General features: G+C 42.6%; 1 protein-coding gene across 1 annotated transcript in view; it reads left to right on the top strand.

Moving 5' to 3' along the window:
* SMIM7 (small integral membrane protein 7) overlaps positions 1-18945 on the top strand; it is a 48851-nt gene extending 29906 nt beyond the window's left edge. Inside the window, exons 3-6 of the mRNA XM_085639305.1 lie at positions 4066-4107; positions 13892-13944; positions 14489-14579; positions 16846-18945. Coding sequence (XP_085495431.1) covers positions 4066-4107; positions 13892-13944; positions 14489-14579; positions 16846-16861 — 202 coding nt within the window. The 3' untranslated portion in view covers positions 16862-18945. The remainder of the gene's footprint in view (positions 1-4065; positions 4108-13891; positions 13945-14488; positions 14580-16845) is intronic.
* The last annotated feature ends 5117 nt before the right edge of the window (positions 18946-24062 follow it).

Genomic DNA, 24062 nt, shown 5'->3' with positions numbered 1-24062 from the left:
TCTTCCATCACAAAATCAAGACCATGTATGACCACTTTGACGACAACAAACTCCACGAGGCACGCACACCTGCCTCTCCCTGCACCACACAGCCGACCCTGGACAGTTGAACCACCCTCAGCATTGATGACCTACTAAAGAATATGAAGATCACCCACTCCGGGGCCCCCACGAACCCCTGCCCCCACCACATCTACCACATAGCCGCAGACATCATCGCCCCCGGGCTGCAGAGAATCATCAACCACTCCTTCGAGACCGCCTCCTTCCCCGATGACTGGAAACACGCAGAGAGCAACCCTTTCCTGAAAAAACCCTTGGCAGACCCCATCGACCTCAAGAACTTCTTCAGACCAGCAAAAGTAATTGAAAAAGCTGTCAGCAGCCAACTCGCCTCCTTCATTGACGAGAACAACATCCTCGACTCCTCCTCGACAGGCTTCAGGAACAACCACAGCACCGAAACCGCCCTCATAGTCGTGGCAGATGGCAATGCGCTCCCTCCTCGACAGAGGAGATACTCTGGTCCTCATCCTGCTGGACCTCTCCCCGGCCTTCGACACGTCTCACACTGCACCCTAGCCTGCAGGCTCCACGATGCAGGAATCCAGAACAAAGCCCTCGACTGGATCCGCTCATTCCTCTCCGACAGAACGCAGCGAGTCAGACTCCCTCCCTTCCTCTCTGATCCCACACCAACCACCTGCGGAGTCCCCCAAAGATCCTTCATCACCCCCACCCTGTTCAATGTCTACATGGCCCCACTCGCATCCATCGACAGATCACACGGTCTAAACATTGTATTGTACACAGATGTACTGGTGGCGCCCCGCACTCTGGAACACACCCCCACCTACGGACCAAGCACGCAACCTCAGAATCATCCTGGACTCCAAACTCTAAATGGACCGCCAAATCAACGCTGTCACCTCATCCTGTAGCCACATCCTCCGTCTCCTACAAAAGGCCTTCAACTGGATTCCCCTCGAACACAGGACAACTTTCACCCACACCATCATCGGCAGCAGACTGGACTACGGCAATGCATTCTATGCTGGGATCAACAAGAACCTCACTAGCAAACTCCAGAACATCCAGAATGCTGCCGCCAGACTAGTCCTTAACCTACCGTGCCACTGCCACATCGCCCAGCACCTGCGGGCACTACCCTGGCTCCCCATCGAGAAGAGCATCACCATCATGCTTCTCACCCACGCCCACAAAGCCGTCCACAACACCGGACCCTCCTACATGAACCACTGCCTCTCGTTCCACGCACTATAAAGATCCCTCTGCTCAGCCCAGCTCTCCGTCGCAACAGTGCTGCGTATCAAGAAGACCCGAACAGGAGGCCACTCCTTCGCCTTCTTTGCGGCCAAGGCATGAAATACCCTCCCTCTCCACCTCTGCCAGACACCAACTCTCTCTAAGTTCCTGAAGGACCTCAAGACCTGGCTCTTTGACGAATCACCATGAGCTTCGAGGAGCTGCACGGACCCTGGAGGGTCTTGAAGGACCTCAGGACCTGGCCTTCGACTAAACACTGTGAGCGTCCAGGAGCTGCAACCCCCCCCCCCCCCCCCCCCCAAACGCCTTGAGACCCTTTCGGGTGAGTAGCTGTGCCCTTAAATGATTGATTGACCTACTTTCTGAAGACAGAGAGCTTCGATAGTCGCTTGCATTTATCCAGACCGAAGAGCAAGTTTGGGATCCGCCCCACAGAGAGCGGGCGGCACAATAAATGGTTCAGGGTTGCACTGGATAGATCTGAGACCTTAGACTCATCTCCTGCATCAAAAGGCGCCCAGTATGCCACACTCTTTCTCAAAATGTTGAGCCAGGGAACTGTACTACATGGCTTCTCATTACCTGGATCTGAAAACAGCGAACACACGGCTGATGAATACTGTGCGTCATGTAAGATAGCACTATGATCTCCTCGCTGCATGTCACTGTGCTCCACATAAAGCCGGAGCAACTAAACATCTTTTTACAAATGCCCACTTCCCAGCCCCCATCATTTGATGGGCTGTAGATATTCAAAGCAAAGGTCTTTCTTGTCGTTCTCAACATTTATAGTAATTCAATTAACCACATTTTTGTTTTGTATCCTCCATAACACTGAAGTTATTAACAACACCGTGCAGGTTGGTGCTGTGGGTGCGACTCCCTGCAGGGTTTAGTCACTCATTCGCTTATTGCTACAGAGCAGGTTCTTTAAAACCTGTTTACAGGCTTGTAATTGCATAGCGGGAAGATTGTTTTGTGTCAGTGAGTAACCTGAAAATGCACGTGCCACTCTGCACCTGGCTCTGCAGCTGACACAACTGTGTGAGGTGAGTGACATATGCATGTGTAAGGAGGGTGACAGCCCTTAGAGTCAATGTCTGGCAGTGTTATGGATTAATGCATAGTGGGTGTCTGGAGTTACGACTGTGAGAACACAATCATGTTAGATACTTATACTTCCTTACTGAAGAAGGATAAGGCTGTGTATATAGAAGTATTGTATTTGATACTGGCTGTACGTATAGATAAGCGGGGTTACTTATGTGAATTGGAGACTTTAAAGTGATACTGCAACTTGAAGAGACATCACATAGCTTGTTCGCATCTCATTCAAACAGAAACCACATGGCCTATTCACTGAAGGTAAAGCTTTCACAGTTTGTGGTTATCCCCAATATACACCTTTCACAATCTCCTTTTTAAAGTAAATATTTTTGATGTTAAGAACATTGTGGTTGTGAAGTGTGTGAAAACATGTGACTAATATTTTTTTTCATTTGGGCAAACGGTTATTTTAAAGTGGAACCAAAATCCATCAATTTATCTGATTTTGTAGGAGTGCGGAAACGGAGTATGTTCATTGGATGGTGTCCAGTAGGCAGTATTCTGGTGCTGCGTAAAATGCCTACAATAAATCTATAAAGTTGGTCAGATTTTTTAATAATTGCGTGTGTTCTTACTCCTGTTAGCAAAGTATTGGCGAGCTCCTGTTTGCCCAGCAATGTTCTTCAGTCCTGCTCGCGTTTGTGGCCGCTAGGCAATTAGGCCCTCATGCCAAACAATCCATTGCACAGCCTTTTTGAAAACAAAACTATAGTTCCCTGGAGACTGCCTTTACTGGTCGGGACTGGCTGGGGAAATTTAATAAAGATAAGTCAGCTGTGAGGGCAGAATACTGTAAGTTTGCCTTGGTAGCTGTAGATTCTCTTGACTATTAACGAATGATCAGGGTTTGTGTTTTAAATCAGTTTTCATTTATATCCAAAAATATTTAACATTTTCAAACACTTAATTATTATCCACAGTTATCCAGTGCAGATCTTTCACATTGTGAACATTTTTGTTCACCTCATTTATAATAAAGAGCACACATGGGATGACACAATGTACAACAGAAAGCCAGACATGGCACCTTTGCTTTATGTTCCGCTCTAAGCAAACCTTACACATATTCATTCTAGGTATTAGTCATGGTTTGCTATGAAAGGACTCCAAATTATATTCCTGTTAAAAGCTGCATTTTAAAGGTTCGTGGAATTGTTAGCCTTTTGGAATGCAGTCTGGGCTTCCTCGTTTATCACTGAAGGCCAGGAGACCTGCCTTATTCTGGACTTTCATAGTGTGGGCCACACCCATACAAAGAGGCTTGGCAATCCTTAAAACAAATCACAGTGTAAAACAGCAAAAGACAGACAAGCACGCGCTTTGTATGTAGCCTGGGCGATATCTTTCTAGAAGTTACAGATTTGATTCTGGTTGTAGTAGGAAGGGATGAAGAAGCCTCAGGCTTTACAAGGAGGTTTTTCGAGAGGATGTCGACCATTGTTCAAGTAAAAGTTATACATTTCATTTAGAGGAACACATCCGAGGGCATCATTTTTGCCTTGTTTGGTCACATTGTGGACAATATGCATATTTTTACCAAATTAGCCAGTTCGTGAAACATAAGCAACTTATCTCTGTATAGTGTTTGACTTGTTTCAGAGCAAGGCAACAACACAACATTGGCACTTTTGCAGCAGTTCTTTGTGTAACTGTGTGTTCTGTTTTTTCCAGGACGTTGCTCGTGAATGCAGGTGCGGTGCTGAATTTCAAATTGTAAGTTTCTATGCATTTTTAAGGTACACGTTGTGTATTAAGCTTGGTGTGTCATCAAGAATATGTTCATCGGTGATGGGATGTTGTGTGCTGGGTGCAGTGTATGATTTCTGATGTGAAAGGTTTTCTGCACAGATGGGTGTGCCGCCCAAGGAAGCTTCAAGGGCAGAAAGCAGCTGATTGGTAATTTCTGAGTTTGGATTCGTGCTAGGGAATGCTGGCTCAAATGCCTTCCAGTAGAGGGTCTTGTTTAACCAATAGACACAATGTAGGGGCTTTTCCTGATACTGTAGCTTGTCTTTCATGGTTACCCATCCTGCTGTTTAGAGGCTTTGACCCCTTTGTCTTGACCTCTTCATGTTCTGACCTCAGTCCACAGTAGACGCTAGACCTTGGTGGTCCTCCTGGAGAGAGCCATGTTTGTATGAGACTTAACAGCAGCAGTCCCTGGCGCTCTTGTCATCTGCCCATAGTACTCGGGCCCTAAAATGCTTTCTTCATTTATTAGTTGCCACTTGAGTTGCCTCAACATAGCCGCATATCAATGTGATGTTTCGCAGAAGTGATTGGATCATCACCCTGATTCTAAGCCTTCAGCAGGTCTGCAATTTCAGTGTTTATTTAAAGCCTTAACAACGGTTCTAGGACATTTTACCATATAATATAAATTCTTACTGTTTTGCACCGAAGTTGTGCTGCAAATTCCCTGTCCTATATATATGTATATTTATTTCTGTTTTCGGATACTGCAGTATTGGCATGTGGAGCAACACAGCATTGTGGGAAGGAGGCCCCCTGTACCCATGTTTTTCTTGTTCTGAGGGGGTGCAAAGCCCCCGCTGCTGGTACCAATTACCAGCGTTATCCTGCAGGCACTTCCACGCCTGCAACTGCTGCTCTGGTTTTTGCTACGGTGAGTTGTCCTGCCCTTAAAGGAATGAGGCAGGAAGGTCGCATACTCTTAACAACTATCATGGAACTGCCTTCTGAAAGTGCTGTTATGCGCCATTAAAGGGTGTGAACTAGTCCCTAAATATAAACATATGAGTAGCATGTCTTTTATTTGAGCTGTGGTTGGATATGCCTACCTTGCCATCTCTAGTTATCTTTTAGTGGTTAGATAGTCCATGCTTGAAGATGTGTATTGAAGCAGGTGGCTTTTTGTCCATTCTTTGCAAGTATCCAAGCAATTTTACAAGACTTTTGATCCTGCTAATTTTTGCAGCATTTTAAAAGAAAAGTTCACTAGACTCAAAGTTTCATAGTATTAGCCTTGTACATTTTCTACATTGATGTACTCTTTTCAACAGAAGGTTAGCTCCAAGGTTAAGTAAAAAAGATGTAAATATAACATTTCTCCAAAAAAAAAAAAAAAAAATACCCACTTGTTTCTCATGTAATGAATAAATAGAAAACAGAGTGTGAGGGTACTTACAATGTTAGCAGGATGAGCTTGGGGAATTTTAAATACAAATGAGAAGGTCTATTTTAAAGTTTTCAAACTTACTCTTCAGTAGTTGTAAGAGTATTTTTGAGCCTGAATACGTGTCTGCTTCTAGTTTCTCCTCTTTGTTCAGTCTGAAATGTAACAACAGTGTGAGGAAGCAACTCAAGACCTGGCTGTTCGAGCAGTAGCGCTTCCCCCCCATCGCCTTGAGACCCTCCGGGTGAGCAGTGCGCTACACAAATGCCTATGATTGATTGATTGAGCCGTCACTTTGCAAAGATATTGTGCAAATGTTCCTGCAGATCCAGTCTCCAATCCTAATTATTGTCACGGTGATGGGTATCTGACTACTAGGCAACTTATCAGCTCGTCCCCCCCCCCCCCCCTTCTTTCGATTCTATGCCCTTTGGTTAATGCTTGTTTGGTCATTTGTTTTTGTTTAGCACTCTCCATCGACATCCACTTTCATGTGTTAAAAAGTTGATGAGAACAATTTCAGCACGTGAGAGTATGCACAGACTGTAGGTGAAAGTATATAACGGGTCAACAAGGGTCTAATGTCTCTTAAACCATCATTGTCTGCAACTGGACATCAGTCCATGTGTTGGTGTATACTTGTACTCGCTGGCATCTAATCAACATTCTTTCAGACAGTTGTGTTGTTGACAGCCTGTGTTGTGTGTCATTTTGATGACTCAATGTCTTTGGTGCTTCCTGCTCAGGGAAGAAATTGTGTTGTGTAGAGTACTCTGCGGAGGACTTCTTCACGGGCAGATGGAAGAGGTGGATAGCTTGGGGACTGGTGATGGAGAAAAACACTGGTGCTTGCAGCCTTATATCAATAGTGACTGGAGCAAAGATCATCTTGGGATTTATGAATGAATGAAGTTCTCATTGTTTCTATCTTAAATTAAAGCTGTGGCAGTGAGGTGAACAAATGGACATTACGAAATAAGGAGATTCATGCCCCAGCGGTCTCTTGAACAAACTAGCATCCAAGGTTGGGTTAGGACCGGTGGTCTAAGAGTAGAAGAAAAGGGTTGCAGTTCATGTGAAGCTGCCGTCTGCAGTAGGAGACCAGTGCCGTATGTAGCAAAGAGAGGATCCAGCACTCTATTGGACAGCTGACCAGCTGCTTTACATGGATAGAGGTGTGCATGTCAAAATATAGGTTGACTTAGCTTTAACAAGAAGGCATGGAGGTGTTCCAAATTTGCCTTCTTTAATCAGCATTGGGCTGCTGAGCAGTAGCCTGTTGAGGCGGACCGGCAAGTTGCCCTCAGTGTGCATTAGTAAGTGACTAGTGCCTCGTTTTGCTGAAGAGTGATGCTAACAGGGAGTAGGCATCACACCTTCCTATGCTACAGGATAATTGGTGTGTGGCTCCTGGCCGCCTACAAGGGACATGCAAAAAGTGCCTGAAGCCACCTGCATAAGGTGTGGGAAGATCTATGCCAGGTATTTTAACTGAGGATCTGTGTCCTCATGTCTGCTTGTGAGCCTACGTCCAAGTATGAGGCACTGTTGGCCCTCTGGTTAGAGCACAGTTTATGATGTTTTAATTTGTGGCCTGCCGTTGGGCTGTGTTGTGTGGTCCATTGCGTATGTTTCTTTTAGTTCACCAGATTATGTGCAAGACATCTCAGCAAGAACAGGAGTCTGTTTTTCCTATGTGATATATCTACCCATTTCCGTATGCGTCCTGGTCATATGTTGTTGTGTGGAGTTCAGCAACTGACGATGCAGAATTATTAGAACGTGTGGAGTTCCTGGAATTTTAACTGATGATCTTAATAAAAATAATACCTGGGAAGGATGAAAAGCTTGGCTGTCTGTGCTGACATTTAACTGGTAATCTGCAAGTTACAGGAGATATCAGCACTGATTGTTAACTCACTAAGCCATCTCGTCAACTAGGTCCTCATTGCACGTGCATCTTTGAATTCAACAAAGTGCCACTCAGTCCCTTGCTGCACAAGGCATTTTAACAACAGTGCCATGTTGGCACTTATCGAGTTTGGGCGCATTCCTTGTCAGTGGAGAATGAGCATGTACTTTTCAGTGAATGCAGTGCAACACTTCCAGAAGCCTTTTCTTGCACATCTCTAACACTCCTGAGAATTACACAGGTTCTTGAGGCCTTCCAATGTTACACCTATTCCGACATGAGTGTCTTTTCATGAGCCACTCTCCTTCAACCTTTTGGGGGCATCTAATAGATTCACTGCGCAGAGTTACCTCTTTCAAAAATATAATATTAGAAAACTAGCCTCACTCCATGCAAAATGGGAAGGCGGTTTAGCAGCATTAGAAGAGGAGGAGTGGCTGGAAGCGTTAGCATCCCCAAGGGAGGGGACAATATCCTCTAAACTAAAATTGGTCTGAAATTACTGCACAGAATATATGTTACAGGGCCAATACTGGTCAAGATGGGGTATAGAGAGGAGTCCAGTTGTAGACGACTATGTGGCCGAGAGGTCACATTCTTTCATGTGATATGGTAATGCCCATATATTAGCAGATACTGGAGCGATATTGCCTCATGTATGGGGGAGGTCATGGGAGAGATAATAACAACTGAAGCCAAACGGGGTTTATTAAATGTATGGGAACCAACGGATTTGGGTAGCAAAGAGAAAACATGGGTGACGCTGGGTTTGATGGTCGCCAAGAGGAACATTGCAAGAAAGTGGGGAGTGCAGACGGTCCAGACATTGAGGGAATGGGAAGGTGACATGGATTGGTGCATGTTTAGAGAGAAAACAGTGTACATGTCAAGGGGATGCCCTAGAAAATGGATGCAATTATTGGGGAAATGGAACGAATATAGAGGAAATATATGTGTGCCACCGAGGTGACCGTCACAGCTTTCCCCAGAAGAATTAGAACCCTAGCATACTGGGTGAACTCTGGCCATGAGTGATGTCATACAATGATACTGGACTGTATATCCCGTGCCACTGACTACTAAGATTTGATTGTAATATCTGGAAATCTGTGTTGTTTTTGTTACCAATAAAAATAATAAAAAAATAAAAAAAAATAAAAGTAGCCTCTTGGTGTGCCGGTGAGTAGGGTGCATAGATCCTTCCATGGTTCCAGTTCACGTCACTGCACACACTGGCAGTTGCTGAAACGAGTGGATGTGACACTCGTCTCCAGCATGATGGCAGGCGTATTACTTGTCAATTAAGTGTATTGTATCATGCAATAATGTTGTCGAGAACTTGCTTTTGGTAGTGTTAATATTTTAGAGGATGTCAAGTCCATTAAAAGTATTGAAGAATATCCACTGTGGGTTAGCAGCAGTAAATAACCATTACCACCATCATCCAAATAGTTTCTGCAACCATTTTTATTGTGTTTCATCCGACAGTCTAAGCACATGACGAAGCGCCATGGCTGTGCAAACGTTCCACTTCACCGTTTTATCTAAAGTCATTCCAAGAAACAGCCTTGAGTAATTATTATGTTTGGAACATCTTGCACATGGTCTGCCCCTTGCACTCAACTATAACTTGTTAGACCAACTAAGCTTGTTGGACGTTGTTTCACCTGTCCACCAGTTCCTAAGTTGTAGCCCAGTGGTTCTTAACCTGTGGTCCAGGGACCCCTGGTGGTCTGCGCTGCCTACTCATGGGATCTGTGAAGCCTACTCAGGGGGTCCGCAACTGCTTAGAAAATGAAATACTATTGACAGATTAAGAAGTGCTCATGAATAAAGAAGGAAATGTGCAATTGAAAATGTTAACCCGTTCTGTAAATGTGAAGGAATTTGAAATTGGAGGTGAAAATGTTGTTAGTATCTCCATATTGATTCTTGGGAGCAGAGCAAGTGAATCAAACAAAATATAATACGAAGAGTGGCTTCAGTTGAAGTTAGAAAAGCTCCAACATTCCTAGGAAAATGTTGACTTTTTTCTATATACTTTTGAATTATGTGAAATATTTAATCATTTGTGTATTTGTTAGATAAATACTTGTTTCAACATTTTTTTGTGGTGCAGTATAAATCATCGAAAATACTTAAACTAGGGTCCTCGGCTTCCAGTAATGACTCAGTGGGGGTCCCTGAGTTCGAGTAGTGATTAAATGGGGGTCCACAAAAGTCAAGGGGTTAAGAACCACTGCTTTAGCCCCTTTTTTTTTTCTTCAATCGGGTCTCATGGGATTTGTTTTTTCTCATCTCATAACTGTCAGGCCACTGTGACCACAGGTCTAAGATTTGCTCAAGCCGGTTGCGCTTACTAAGCCTTAACCCATGTGAGGCTTAGAATTGAAATCCTTCCCAAATCATCTTCTCATTGTGGACTTCATTATGTCCACCCGCCTAATGGGCTGCTTCGTATTCTGCCCATCAGAGAGACGCTTCTTTAATTACTGACATGGGGCTCAGTTCAATAAAACTTGGGGACCCCAAGTGTTACGTCAATGCCAAAAAGCTAAATCTGCTACTGGAAACTCAAAATCCTGGTTTACAGAACCAGGCAATGCAAATATTTCCAATTGCAATTTTCACTGACGGCAAGATATCATCTGTAATTAGAGCAGTATTTAGTGCTGCGTCAAGTTTATGGTTGACAGTGGTCTGGGTACGAGTGGCCTTGAAGATGAATGATGACACCCACAAAGTTATAACTGAATAGGTTTTCACACATATTCCCAATTTGCACATTTACATTATCTCCTGAAAATTATTGGCTTTAGTATGCAAATAGGCAAAAAAGTAATCTTAATATTTTATGCGGTTATGAGAGAAGATATATCGCTACCTGGAAAAGTATTATCCAGGCCTAGAAAAATGGAAGAAAATACTGATAGAGGTGTTTGCGATACTAGGAGTATGTTTATGCTGGTAAGATTTGTGCAGATTTCTGGTTCGCCCCGGGGGTGATGGTTGTGGGGGGTTGTCAATTCCTCTACATGTGTGAAATGTTTGGAAATCGTATGTGGAAACCAAGTCTTAGAATTTTGACTTTTACACGATGCTTGAAGAAACTAGGCCTGATCGCTGCATAATGTTGACCAAGCACACTGTCAGAACGACCTGGCTCCGACTCCTAAATGTGCTTCAGAGCATGCCTTGTGCATACCCCTTCTTGAACCACATGTAAGGTAGCGACCACTGAAATTTGGAGTTCCGTACCGCCTTTTCATACAATGCCTGACCGGATAGTAGTGGTTTGGAAGTGCACATGTGCAAATTATATTATAGTGTCTGCATTTCATGCAACATTGCCATGCAGAGCTTGTATAGTTGTCGTTGAAGTACTACATAAAAAATCTCTCCAATCTAAACTTAATAATGTATGTTGTTGGCATACTTCAAAAGAGTTGGTGTTTTGCACACCACGTCATCAAAGTAAGCAGTTCCTTTATTTCCTTTACAAATGACATTTCAGCCCTAGTCCCAACCCCAAAAAAGCAATGATGTCAAGGAAGGTAATTTTGGTTTTATATGGGGGGCTTCTGTAGTCTTGCCGAACTGACAAGCTGTAATAATGTTGGGGGACTAACCTCCCAACGGAGCCTCTTGTTACGGCACTAGAAGATCTCTTGTTTTTTTCAGCTCATTTGATTCACAGGGAAGGTAGAACGTTGATACTATGAAAGCAAATGTAAATTGTGTTTTTATTTTTCTGCTTTGTTGGTTTTTGTCCGACTTCAAAAGACACAAAATCTACAAATCAAATTAGCTTTAGTTCCCGGTGGAAGTCTCAAAGTCAGCAGAAGGATTAGTGTTAAATAATGGTTTACAAAGGTAAACAAACCCTTTGCTCATTTAGAAATGTATTTTTAGGTCTCGCCTGACCCAGCGCATGCGCTGGTCTGGCAAGACTTTTTGTGAGGGCTCAAAAAAGTGCTACCACTGTAGCCTAGAGCTACAGTGCATGTGCGCGGGCACGTGCGCCTCACTTTCGCGGCTGCACGGCCGCTTTGATGTTTGATCGCGATCACTTTCACGGCCGCTTTGATGTTCTCCGTGAGCCTTTTTTTTTTTTTTCCTGTTTATTACTTCTATGTAGTAATGGTGGCACCCGTGCGCCGCCATTACTACAGAGCAGTAATAAACAGAAACAAGCAATGGCATAGCCAATAGGTCTCGCTTTTGGGACCTTTTATAAGTATTTAGTTATGCAACTGTTGCATGGCTAAACACTTAAAAGGTCCCAAAAGCAAGACCTAGTGGCTATGCCAATGCTTGTTTATTGTTAGTTTCAGGTCTGGCCTAGTGCACTCTTATTTGTCTAGACAGCTTCATGTTAAAAAAAAAAAAACGTACTCATTTGCGCCAGGGCCGGGCCAGGGAAAATAAATGTGGCCCAATAACTCGTAATTTAGAGTAACTGTACTAATAAACGTCCATTCACGCATTTATTATTGCAGTGCAAAGGTCAAATTCAGTTTATGACCACAGTAAAGCAAAACTGATATTAGAAAAACTCAATTTAGTGCTTCACAGATGGCATGTATTCAGGAGGCCTCTTCAATGCGATTTTACCTTATTGAGCAGATGTAACCCCTGAATCCTGGTTTTAGTTAAATAATTTTGTGTTAAAACAAATACACAAGAAAAATGCCATTCCATAAACCATACATGCAGAAGCACAGAGTGGAATATTCTATGTATCATCTTTGAGTGGGGGCGTTGTGACCCCTCAAGGCTTCACTTCTCAATATTCACAACACCTCCCCACAATCCACATTCATCATTAATAGCATATTACGCTCTGTATTTACCATATAAGTCTTAGCTGTGCATATGCACCGCTATTTTCCTAATTTTACTTCTGATGGATTGCCTGTGGTAGTAAGTAACACGGATGTGAGTATAAGCCCTTGTAATGACAAGATTTTTCCATATCCCATGGATTTGTTTACCAAATAGAGAAACCTTACCTCTCTCCATATATTGGACTGTTTTGGTGTTAGTTTGTTTTTTAATTACACACAAATTGCTGACTGACTATAACCTTAATGTGCACAAACTGTAATTTCAATTTATGTGTATAAATCCCTGGTAAGGTTTGTAAATACCCACCCTGTCTGCTTAGTGAGTGTCCACCACCTTCCCACTTGTCACCCGCTGCCTTTCTCTCGGTAATGCTCGTTTTCTTACCCTTTCCCATAAGCATATGTCTGCAGAACTCTGCCATAACATAGCACTGCTGCATCTCTGCGGGGGTGAACAAAACGTTCTGAACATAAACATTTGCGGATCACGGTTTGGTGAACTGGGATCAGACATTTTTGCAAGTAGATGCAACATTTTGTGCACTTAAGTGTAAAACTGTTGTGATTCTGGTCTTTTGTTGGTGAGTTTTGCATTTTCCCTAAGAAGGGTTATCTTGGCCAACCGATTCCACAAGCAGCCTGTGGTAATTTTTGTGGTGAAATCTGCGGAAGTCAGAAGTGAGATAAGATGTGGCCGGTTTTTCCGAAATTAAACTGTCATTCCAGTTAACTTGGGTTCTTATTCTGATTCTCTACATAATGTGTAGAAACAGCAAACCAGACAATTAATTTCTTAATGAAGGACAGGACATGTATTCTCCTCTACAAACATTTAAGTAGAGGTAGAACTTTAGGACAGTCTTATGTTAAGTTTGGACAGTTATCCAATCTCTGTTCCCACATGTAGCTCTTCTAAATTGAGAAGAGTCATACCAAACTCCGCTTGCCAGTGGTCACCACGGGATTGGACCGTAGCTGACCTTACCTATAGACTGAGGTGTTAAAAGCCGACCTTGGCCCTTAGTACAACCAACTAATACAGTTTCGATTTTAATAAATGTATGAATCTCTCACAGAGGGGATAGAATCATCACAAGCGAATGGGATCATCACAGTATGAATGAGGTTCATCCCAGAGAGCTGGTTGCACGAACCAGCGAGAGTTCCACACAAAGGAGCAAAAAGAATGTAAGATCTTTCTAATTCATTGAAATTGTAGCTTCCAGCAACTTTTTAAATGAGTTTTAACAAAGTAAAGCGTGGATAGAGCTAATAACTCAAATGCCCTCTTTATTAATCCATGCAGAGGGCTCGTTCAAAAAGGCAGTTTCACATTGTTCTTTTATTTTGAATGGTGATGTGTTTTTTAAGGTGGTTTCTACAGTGCTTAAGTTAGTATGCTTCAAAGCGCTTGTGTCATTTTCTAAGTAGATAAGCTTCAAAGCGCTTGTGTGATTTCCTCTTCTTTCTTACTAAATCATTGAAATTCACTTTTAGTCGTAACGGTTTGACCATCTAGTGGTTTTTCATTTTTCAATAATTCTACAAAGGGAGTTTAATTGGATAATTATTTTTCCCTTCTCTATTATGCTTGGCTCACAGGAAGAAAAGGGACATACAGGGCTTTGGTGATGAGTCTGGGGAACCAACGACAGGTAAATACTAGATGCATGTTTTGGCGATTCTTTGCTTAAGCCGTGATTCAAGTTCAATTTTGACAGTCTGTCCCGAAGTGTTGAAGATTGTGCATTTCTTGACAAACGTGTTTGCTGCTTACATTTACAGATTATTTTGCTAGCAAGTATTGTATTTTCTGTTTCCACAACACGTTACTGGACTGCATATTGTTTTCTCAGCTTGGCGGTGACTTCCAGTAATGCAATATTAGACAGGTGTGAAGGCACCAGGTGTTCTTCAGTTGCACCTTCCTCTCACCCAAAATGTACAATGGTAACTTCATTGAGATGTGTACACTTTCATGACACATTTGTAAAGTATTTGCTCCGCGGTAGAGAACTGAGGTTACTTAATATCAATATTTGTAGACAGTGTATGTTGCTTCTTGCCATAAAAATCATTTTCATTACCTGGGCAAAGGGTTGGTGTGTTGGTTTAAACATGAAAATTGTTTAAGTCATGCTATAGCTAACTTCCAAATGTTAACAGTTTGATAGACTTACTCACTTCTTTATTTTCTAGGTGACAATATTCGAGAGTTCTTGCTGAGCCTGCGATACTTCCGGATTTTCATTGCCTTGTGGAACATATTTATGATGTTTTGTATGATAGTGTAAGTATCTGTCGGGTTGCCCTAATTATTATTTTTGAAACAAATAAAAGCAAAAACACAACTCCATGGTCAACGGGCTGCACGTTTGTATGTGGTGAATGGCAGTGGTTTAGGGCACAGGTCTAACAATGATCTTGCAATCTGCATAGAGCAAAGCTCACAATAAAGGGGTTTATTTCAGGCGACATAATAGAACTAAGTTTAACATGCCTGTCCAGTCACCTGAGATGTCCGGTCGTGCCAGTAGAGATGGTGCCTAGGCTAATTTACAAAATTATTGCTGTCTTCCCCAGTTTGCACCCCATCTCCTTCCTACCTCCCTTCAGTTTCCGCACAGCCTCCCTAGAGAAGGGAGTTGAGTTATTGTGGGAATGCATAAGAAATGGGAAAAACTACCAAGTATATGGCCTGTCTTGTCGGTTTGTCTGTCTTGAGCTGCCCAACGTTCTCCTACTATCAATTGATGAGTCAGAGCTGCCAAACAGCATGGCTGACTTTGTCCCACAGGGCTTCAGGTTAAGAGTGGAAGATGGGCTTCTGTCCACTCCGAGACCTCCAGCCTCTGAGAGGTAGCATTGTCAATGGACCCAGCAAACATCAAGACAGATTGTAGATTCTGGAGTGGCATGCTTATAGTGCACTCTGCAGGCAAAGAAGAAAGTAAGAGACTTGTGTCTGCTTATCTGCTGTGGTCAGAATGTAAAAATGTAAACCCATGTCAGTTTATTACCTTCTGATTCTGAACTTTCAGACCTGGAAGTTGGACCCCCTCCCGATTCGTGTGTAAGCCCATAACTCTCCTCCCCCCTGAGACCGACAGACACCTCCACCCATTTAGAAGTTGAGCACAGGTCCCTTTTAATTCCACTTGTAAGTCTTCTCCTTTGTCCATGACATGGTGTCAAGTTACTTTGTATTTTATTTAAGTTTAGGACAACAGAATTTGCATGGTGTACATCAAACTTGTTATGGCTTTGTAATGATTGTGAAATGTGGATGCCCTTACTGCCCCTTTCTGGGACAAAGAAGTGTAGGCCTCGCATAATCCTTCTGGTCATCACATGGGGGGGGGGGGGGTCTCAGAAAGCTTTGTTTCTACAACCCTGGCCCTGCTTCAATGTTGGGGGACCAGCAGTGTTGCTTATGTCATCTCCCCTCACAGACATGCCTCCTGCAAGCAGTACTCCCATGACACCTGCCCCAAAGTTGACATGTGGATTGGGAAGACTAGCTGGGAGTTCCTATTTATCTGAGCTGTGTTGGCCATCGCCACTGTCCCCGTGTTACATGCTTTGTGATCTCACTACGCTCTGGAAATAGAGGGTGCTGATATAGAAAAAAGAAGTACTCACCTAATGTAACAAATATGGTACCCCTTGACCCGAGTCCCTCTCTTTACAACGACCCATCACTACATCTCCAGGCTTCTTGCGATACAGTGATCCTGTGTGGCAGATGTGAAGAGGTGTGAGGGACGAGGGACGAGGCCTGCTGGCAGCACATATGGGAGGACCATGCATGCCTCGGACATTATAGTTTTAAATCACTTTCCAACATCATCCAGTAGGTAGCACTGTTCCTGCACATTGTAAGGGGGTGCATGAAACTAAGAGCAAACAGCTTACTTAAGTTACTACCAATGGTGAGTAAAGTGTTTGCCCTCCTTCTTGGCGTCCGCCAGCTGGGCCCAGATCTCCTGAACTTCATCCTGGTTAACTGAAGACTGTTCCTCCATCAGGCTCACAAGCGGACTTTCCAAATGATTACCAGAGCTGTATTTTGGGGCTCCTAATTAGTGTTGTCTTTTTTGGATAGTTTTCAGCAGAAATTAAATGCTTTCGTGAGGTCCTCCTTAAATAATGCAAGTCCCACATAACCAGCTGTAGGGATTTGTGAGCACCACTCTACATGTCCAGCTCTGATGTCCTGGGGCACCTGCGGCTATTTCCACCTAGGATAGCAGAGGAAAACCAATAATGGAAAACCCAGACTCAAAAACAGTGTTTGCCAAAATATGCCAGGCATGCTGGGGTGGTAGAGCTCTTTGTCTGGGTATGTGTCTTCCCCAGAGCATCCCTCTGCAGTCATCATTAAACTGGTTGCACGTTGCAGAGAATACTTCTCTGCAGCATCTGCTTTAAAGCTCTACCTCTTTTTTTTTTTCCTCTCCCATAAACCTTTCTGCTGTTTGTACAAACTTTGGAGGACCACTGGGCTGTCTCTACTGCACACTGACTTGCTTGATTTTCTCTTTCTTATTTCTTAGATTGTTTGGTTCTTGAAAATCAGAAGTACACAAGGGAGAGCGATTTGAAAATAGGGTCGTCGGACAATAAGCGCCTTTGACAAAGAAGATAATAAGACACACATGCAACCCTCTGCAATGTTTCCAGGAAGTCGAGACTCCTATATTTTTTTTAATAGGTTTCAAGCTGCCGACGTTCCTATGTTGTGTTCTTCTAGTAATTAAAGGGACCCGTACAGTTGTAATGAAATTTGTGAAACTTTTGTTACTTATAACTTTCTTGTCTTCAACATTGGGCGTAAGTGGTCTTCAAATATTTTTCTCTTTGTAGAGTATAATTTCCATTGTTTTTCAAAACTCATAAAACTGTATCTAACTTTGCATACATTCTACTGGAAAGCACCATCTTCTACTGCCTTTTGAATTTCCTAGCAGCAGTACACCTTCAGTTGGACTGTCTTGATACCAGTTGTCAAATTCTGTTATAAAATATAGATTTTGTTTGATGAGGGGTCAAATGTGTGCCCCTTTTTTTCCCCCATGTCATACTTGCATATGCTCCCAATCTTTCAATAATCTTCTCCCAGACCACCTCTTGATGGCTTATGATCCATTCCGAAAAATATGAGTTAATATGGTGGAAGACTGGCATTGATGGGCAAGAGTCCCTAAAATTACCATAGGAACTTCTCTTCAAGGAGCTGCTGGAAACTACCTTTTTCCACAAAATATGCTTAATATCCACTTAACACCACCAAAAATCCTCGGAGCTGTACCCACCATTTCTTGAGCATTGCAGGCTGATGCTAGGGCGCTTTGCAGACAGGAAGAACTTCTGATGCTGTACTTCTTGTATTGACTTCAGTGAACGTAAGAGGTGAATTGAATTGATGCATAAAGTTCTGGATTGATTGTGCTGACTGGTTGGTGACCTCCGGCAGCATGTGAGGTCTTCACAGTGCCTGCCTTTTTCACCTGACCCCTTCAAGAAAGTAAATTTCAGATGCCAAGTTCATTAAACCCTTAGTCTCTAGAGGTTCTTCCAGCAAGAATGAAATTGCCATAGGGCTTGATAATGCTCATCTTGGAAAATTGTTGAAAAAGAAGCAAAACATGAAAGTGCAAAACTGTGTCAAAGGGAAAACAACTGTCTGTATGTCCCACCCTGAGCTGGTAACTAAAGGGAGTCTCTTAGGAAGGAGTAAGTATCAGCGAAATGAGAGCGGCAATTTCTGCTTGAAGGACCAATCAAGTTACGTGAAACCTGGAGGCGTGTTTAGTCCAAGTGTTGTCACATGCTTGCTTATCACGATCGCGATTGGAGGACTGGTGGGGCATAGTAAGAGAGCACCAGGAAAGAAGGTTAAACATTGCACCTCTAAAGAATCCGGTTGAATGTGTGGTCTACACTAGAACTGCTATATTGCTGTAGTGCATCTTCAGTACTCTTGCAGTGTTGCTGCAGTATTGTAGTTCTGTTTCAGAGCTCAGGTAGTACTTCTTTAGTACTCGCATATTGTTGCAACTCTGCTGTAGTACTTCTGTGTTCCTGTTGTTCTGCTGCACTTGCAGTAGTTCTGCTGCAGTGCTCCTGTACTGTTGCTCTAGTACAGCTATATTCCTGTAGTACTGTCACAGGGCTCCTGCACTATTGCTGTGGTGCTGGGACAGTGTTCCTGTATCATCGCTGTAGAGTGTGTTTCTACCATCTTTATTTATCTTTTATGTTTCTGGCTTGTTTTATCCATTGCAACGGAATTCAAAACACTAAATTTGTAGCAAGGACATTGCACTGCATCACCCCTTTCATTAACATCCTCTGCCAGCCATGGAGTGTACATTTGGTTACCTTGGAAACATTTAGCGAAATTCTTTCAGCCAGATTAATTATTTTGTGAAGACTGTTTTGGCACACCATCTGCTGTATCTTTCCAAAAGTATGATCCGGGGCATTGGTTTCTATGGCCCACGGTGACCGGCCCTAGGAAGCTCTGTTTTGCTGGACAGCATTTTGTATTCTGAAGTGCAATAAACACTTCTGGAACTCATGCTTCATATTATTCGTTTGTTCAAGCTTCCACAACATATTTGTTGTAAAAAAATAAAAATCTTAATATGAAATTGGCACTATATTCTATTTTTGTCTCATCATAGACTCAAAGGCTGTAGGGAAATGGCGTAGCCCTGTAGTGGTGCATGGAGAGGTGCGAGTGAAATTACTCAGTGTATCTGTGGCCCCAAAAGATCACATAGGGGCTCTTATAAATAGTAAGAAGCATTATTCCACTGATGTAAGAAGCCTTAGACAGTGGCACGAATAACCAGCATAGAAGACGCAACAGTCACCAGAGGTAAAGCGCGTGCCTCACCACAAATAACTACTTGAAGTGCTTGACTTTTGGTCAGAGGGTGAGATGGATTGATTGTAGAGAGAAGATGGGTTGTATGCCAGATTGCTGTTCAAGATGCAAGAAAGGGTCAAACTGGGGCTACAGATTGGTCCTCGGTTATTGTGAGCTAAAGATGGCGCAGACCTCAGCCCGAGCACTGGAATCGTGAGTAACCAGGCTGCGGTATAAAAGTTGTGCAAAGATTAGCCTGGATCTACGGCACATGTCCTGATATAGTGAGCTGACAACTGTGGAAAAACGCACCGGATCTTTTTGCTGTGTTCTATTATTTTTTCTACAGACATTAAATTCATTCATGTTTATAGGGCACCATCATCTAAACAAACAAAGTCTTTGTACTGTGATACTCACCCCTTCGACTTGCATCCAGCTCCCAGTAAAGGCCCACCTCTTTTAAATTAAGGGGAATATGCCTTCAAGAATGTTTAACTTGTTATAAACTGCAGAGAGTCAGTTTGTTGAGGGAGCATGTTATCTTGCAGGTAGATATTTGAAAAATCTATTCTTTAGGTGCTATTTTGCATAAATGAAAGAAATGTTAAATGACTGGCCTTTAAATGTGTGGCATCATAACCTATGCATTGGGTTTGTGAGGCATCTGTTATTTTCACTTTTTATTGAAAAATAACAGTTCATCCTAATGGAATTTCTGCTTTCACCTACATATTGCTTACATTATACTCTTTCCTCTCGGGGGAAATGGCAGCCTGTAGGAACATCATTCAGCTACATGCACACTGAGGCCCAGGCAAGTTGCATGGCATGTACTGATTCTTTTTTTTTGGGGGGGGGATGGTAAATTTTATAGAGCGCGAATTAGACCTGAAAGGTATCCAAGCGCTTGACATGAGCACCAGTTGCTTTACAGATGGATACATTTGTTTTGTTAGGCACTGGGAGATTAAATGATTTGCCTAGAATCACAGGATGTTGAGCATCCCTGCCGAGACTCGCACCTGGTTCCCCAGCTTTGAGGTCGACAGCTGTAGCCATTAGTCCAAATCTGGTGTCCTCATTATTCTTGCCCCAGCGGCCACCTTCCAGTTAGACCTTATCAGGGGTGGGCCACAATTGTCACCCATATCTAGGCTCCTTAATGTGTCTCTGTAAAAGGTGACTCCTGAAACTAGTCACTTAGTGAAATGGATCAGACCCCTCGCTTCTGAAGTGAAGGCACCATGTTTCTAGCCGCTCCTGTCACCACATTTGCACCCAGTACCCACCGTGCACCAATCTGATGGACAAGACCCCTCCACATACACACACTTTTGTCCAAATTGCATACTTTTGATACATCCCTGTGCCTTGCTTCCTGTCTTTTTAACTCTATCTCATAAACAATAATTCTGCACACAAACGTTTCCCTACTTCTGAAATCACACCCTCAGCACAAAGTAGAAACCGGCTTTCTTCAATTTGCCCTGGCTCACTTTGTGACTCCTGTTCTCAAGGTGATCTTTCCAAGCGGTTTAAATGTCATCCGCCCATCATCAGGTGACTACCTCGCCATGATGCTATGGTACATAAAATTTAACTGAGTCGTCATCCTCCATTCCTTTTTATATTATTTTCAGCCACCCCTTTATGACAAAGATTTATTGCTTACTTCTCAAACCTCGTTCTACATTAGTGACCTAACCTATCCCTATAACTCCCCTCCATTCCCTAGTAAACCTTCTGACCCTCTCCAGCAGCAGCTTCAATTCCTGCCCTAAAGATTTTCACCTGTGTGGAATCTTATGGTCGAGCAAGACATTTCCCTAAACTAGTATATCAATGTTGGGCTCGAAGTTTTGTCGCCCAAGCACACTCTATCCTAAATCACTGAGTGGATATCTTGTGATCGTCTATCTCAAACCTAATTATCCCAAACTCTTTTCTTTCCCTCAGTGGTGTCATGCTTCAAACTTAGATTGAAGACTTGCTCAGCGACAAGCTACTGGATGGCTTCACACCTAGAATCACAGTCCATTCAAGCCTGAGGCCTTCTACATCTGCCACCCATAGCTCCTACTAAAAGAATGGAAAGAAGAAATTGGGGACTGTTTGCTAATGTCTTAAGGCCTCAAGTAAACTTTACAACACCAAACGTGGTGTTCTCTTGCTCACTTAGAAGGGGGAAACGCCATATTTCTGAAGCCAGAGTTGAGCTAAATACACATTCAGAAATCTTTGACCAGTGACTTGTCCACCAGAAACCCGTCATGTTTTGTGTGGTCGTTCTGAATGGAGAATTTGCCTGTTCAGGAATGCCAAGAAAACCCAGATCGCTTCGAACAGGCAACGATATAAATGACCCCATGTGCTGGGAGAAAACTCCCCAGACATCAGGGACATTTGTTGTTTCTTAATAACCAGCACACAGAGCTGTGCCAAAACAACATAGTGCCCGCTCAACATACTTCTCTACCCTCTATGGCAACACTGGATACATAGAAGACTGTGAGACCCATGCCTGATTGGTAGGCATCTCATAACTTGGCAGGTGCTTCTGCGCCAGAGGAGCAGAGACCAAGGCATCCGCTGACCTTGGTGGGATGACAGGCTGTCTGCCTTGGTTTAAATTACTCAATTAGTCTAATTACAAAGTTGTATGTTTACACATGAGGCTTATGTTGCAATTCTGGTGTTGTATCCAGTTTTTAAGCACTCAAAATGTCTGTACTCATGTAGTGAGGCACATGGAGACAAATTGATTAACCCAGGGTCACACAATTTGGTCAGCTATGAAAGCCTTTAAACACATTATTGTGTGCTGTCAACCACTGTCCCAAGAATGTGTTTTGGACCCCTTCCCAACCTGTTTTGTTTAAATTAATTAAATAACAAATACAAGCGCAACCAAGAGGATTATATAAAGATTCTGCTGTAAATCTAGAGTCTGCAGTGGATCTGCAACTCTGCTACTTCTGGGAGTTTGCTATTGAGAACTGGAGAGTCAAGGTGAGCAGCACATAGGATTAAGTAAAGGGCATGCATTCTGTTTATCAGGGGGATTCATAAATAAATGCAACTAAAGTACAGTACACTACATCTTGTTTTGCATTTGGTAATTTATGTTTGAGATGCAAAGGCTGCAACAAAAGTGTTCTCCGCATACCTTTCAGCTCACTCCCATTTGACTGGTTTCCTCCTCTTTTGATTCATGTTTCCCAACCTGTCAAAATGCTGTCAAAGCCTTCAGTTGTATTGCCTTCTTTTGAAACCTTATAACACCCTTGAAAATTGTTCATTCTGCATTGACTTTAATGGGATCACCCTCCTACTCCTTTAACATCACTCTCATTGGTGAGTCAACATCTTTACAGGTATTGTTTTTGCATTTATGTACCGCTTACTGCAACTGACAAGGTGTTGAAGCACTTTGCAGCGAGTACCCCATCCTTCCGGAATCCAAGATTAGTGGTTAATCCAGTGGTTATTGGGATTTGTTTTGTGTTCTGGATCAAACTATTCCTTGCATTTACTCCACGTTCTTTCTGTAAATTGTTCCGCTGCTCTTTGGAGCTAGGTCCTAAAACTTGGTATCCAAAATCAAATAATAAGAAATAATTAACTCCTCAACCAGTAATATCCCCGCTGACTAGATCACAGAACAGATTTAGGAGCTTGCTACGTTATTTAAAATACAAGGCTTTCCTCTGCATGTCATACAGCAACAAGTTGACAAGTCTTTGCAGTTACCCAGGGAAGCACTTATTTGGAATACCAACAGCAGAAACAAAAGTGACAGTACTCCATTCGTGGTTGACCATCATCCATCAGCTCCCAACTACAGAAATATAATGCAAAAAACATTTCCCTTACTGTCCACTTGTGAAAAATTGCAAAAGGTTTTTCCAAAACCGCCAGTCATTACTTAACGCAAAGCTCCCAATTTACGATCTCTTATTGTGAGAGCTGAACTCAAGCAAGTTGGAACAAATGCAGGGGTTCATTGCTGTGATTCTAAAAGGTGCATCACGTGTGAACACCTTTTGCAAACATCATCTGTAACTAATTCTGTTACGAGAAGGACCTATGGAATAAGAGAGCATCGTACATGTTGTTCAACATGCATTATTTATGTGATTCAGTAGCAATGCCACAGCTGTAAAAACCAATATGTATGCCAAACAGTGAATGATCTCCTTAAATGATTGAGGAACCACAAATCAGCAATAATTAATAAGAAAATTGACCAGCCTGTAGCCAATCATTTTAACCTTGTGGATCATTTACTATCAGATTTGAAGATTTTCCTTGTGGAATGTCTTAAAGTAAGAACTACCGGACTCTAGAGAGAACTTCTCGTGTAATGTTTAAAATCACTGCATCCAGATGGACTGAACATTACTGACAATACCACCTGATTACTCAAATCTCAATAGTTCTCAGGACTGCATTGATTCAACGTTCTAAATGGAATCTTCACTCATGGTGCTTTTTGAAAATTCAGCTGTGTCATCTGTGCAGCCATTGAGCAAACCATCTTGTACTACCGGAGGAAGGTGGGAGCTGAAATGTTGTAGTGGAAATATATTTTTCTTCTTTGGTGAATCCACTTGTTTGAGTCACTTCTTTCTTGGATATTTTGTTTCTTTGTGACTCGTATCCTGGGGATCCAGATGTATGCGCTGGCTGTTTTCTTGAGAGAGAGAGTGAGAGAATGAAAATATAAGCACAAAATTTTTAATTTTTGTAAATTTAACTTTTGAACTTTCAACAATAGTAAATTAGTTTTACAAGATTGCAAAGTTAAATTATAAAAAATATATACTCTATTTTTACAAAACAGGGTTAATCTGTTATCGCCCAATTGATTTTATTTTTTACGGTGTTAAAAGT

This window comes from Triturus cristatus, chromosome 12 (assembly GCF_964204655.1).
Source record: "Triturus cristatus chromosome 12, aTriCri1.1, whole genome shotgun sequence".
NCBI lineage: Eukaryota > Metazoa > Chordata > Amphibia > Caudata > Salamandridae > Triturus > Triturus cristatus.
The sequence above is the reverse complement of the archived record's forward strand: the minus strand, read 5'-3'. Positions and strand labels throughout refer to the sequence as shown.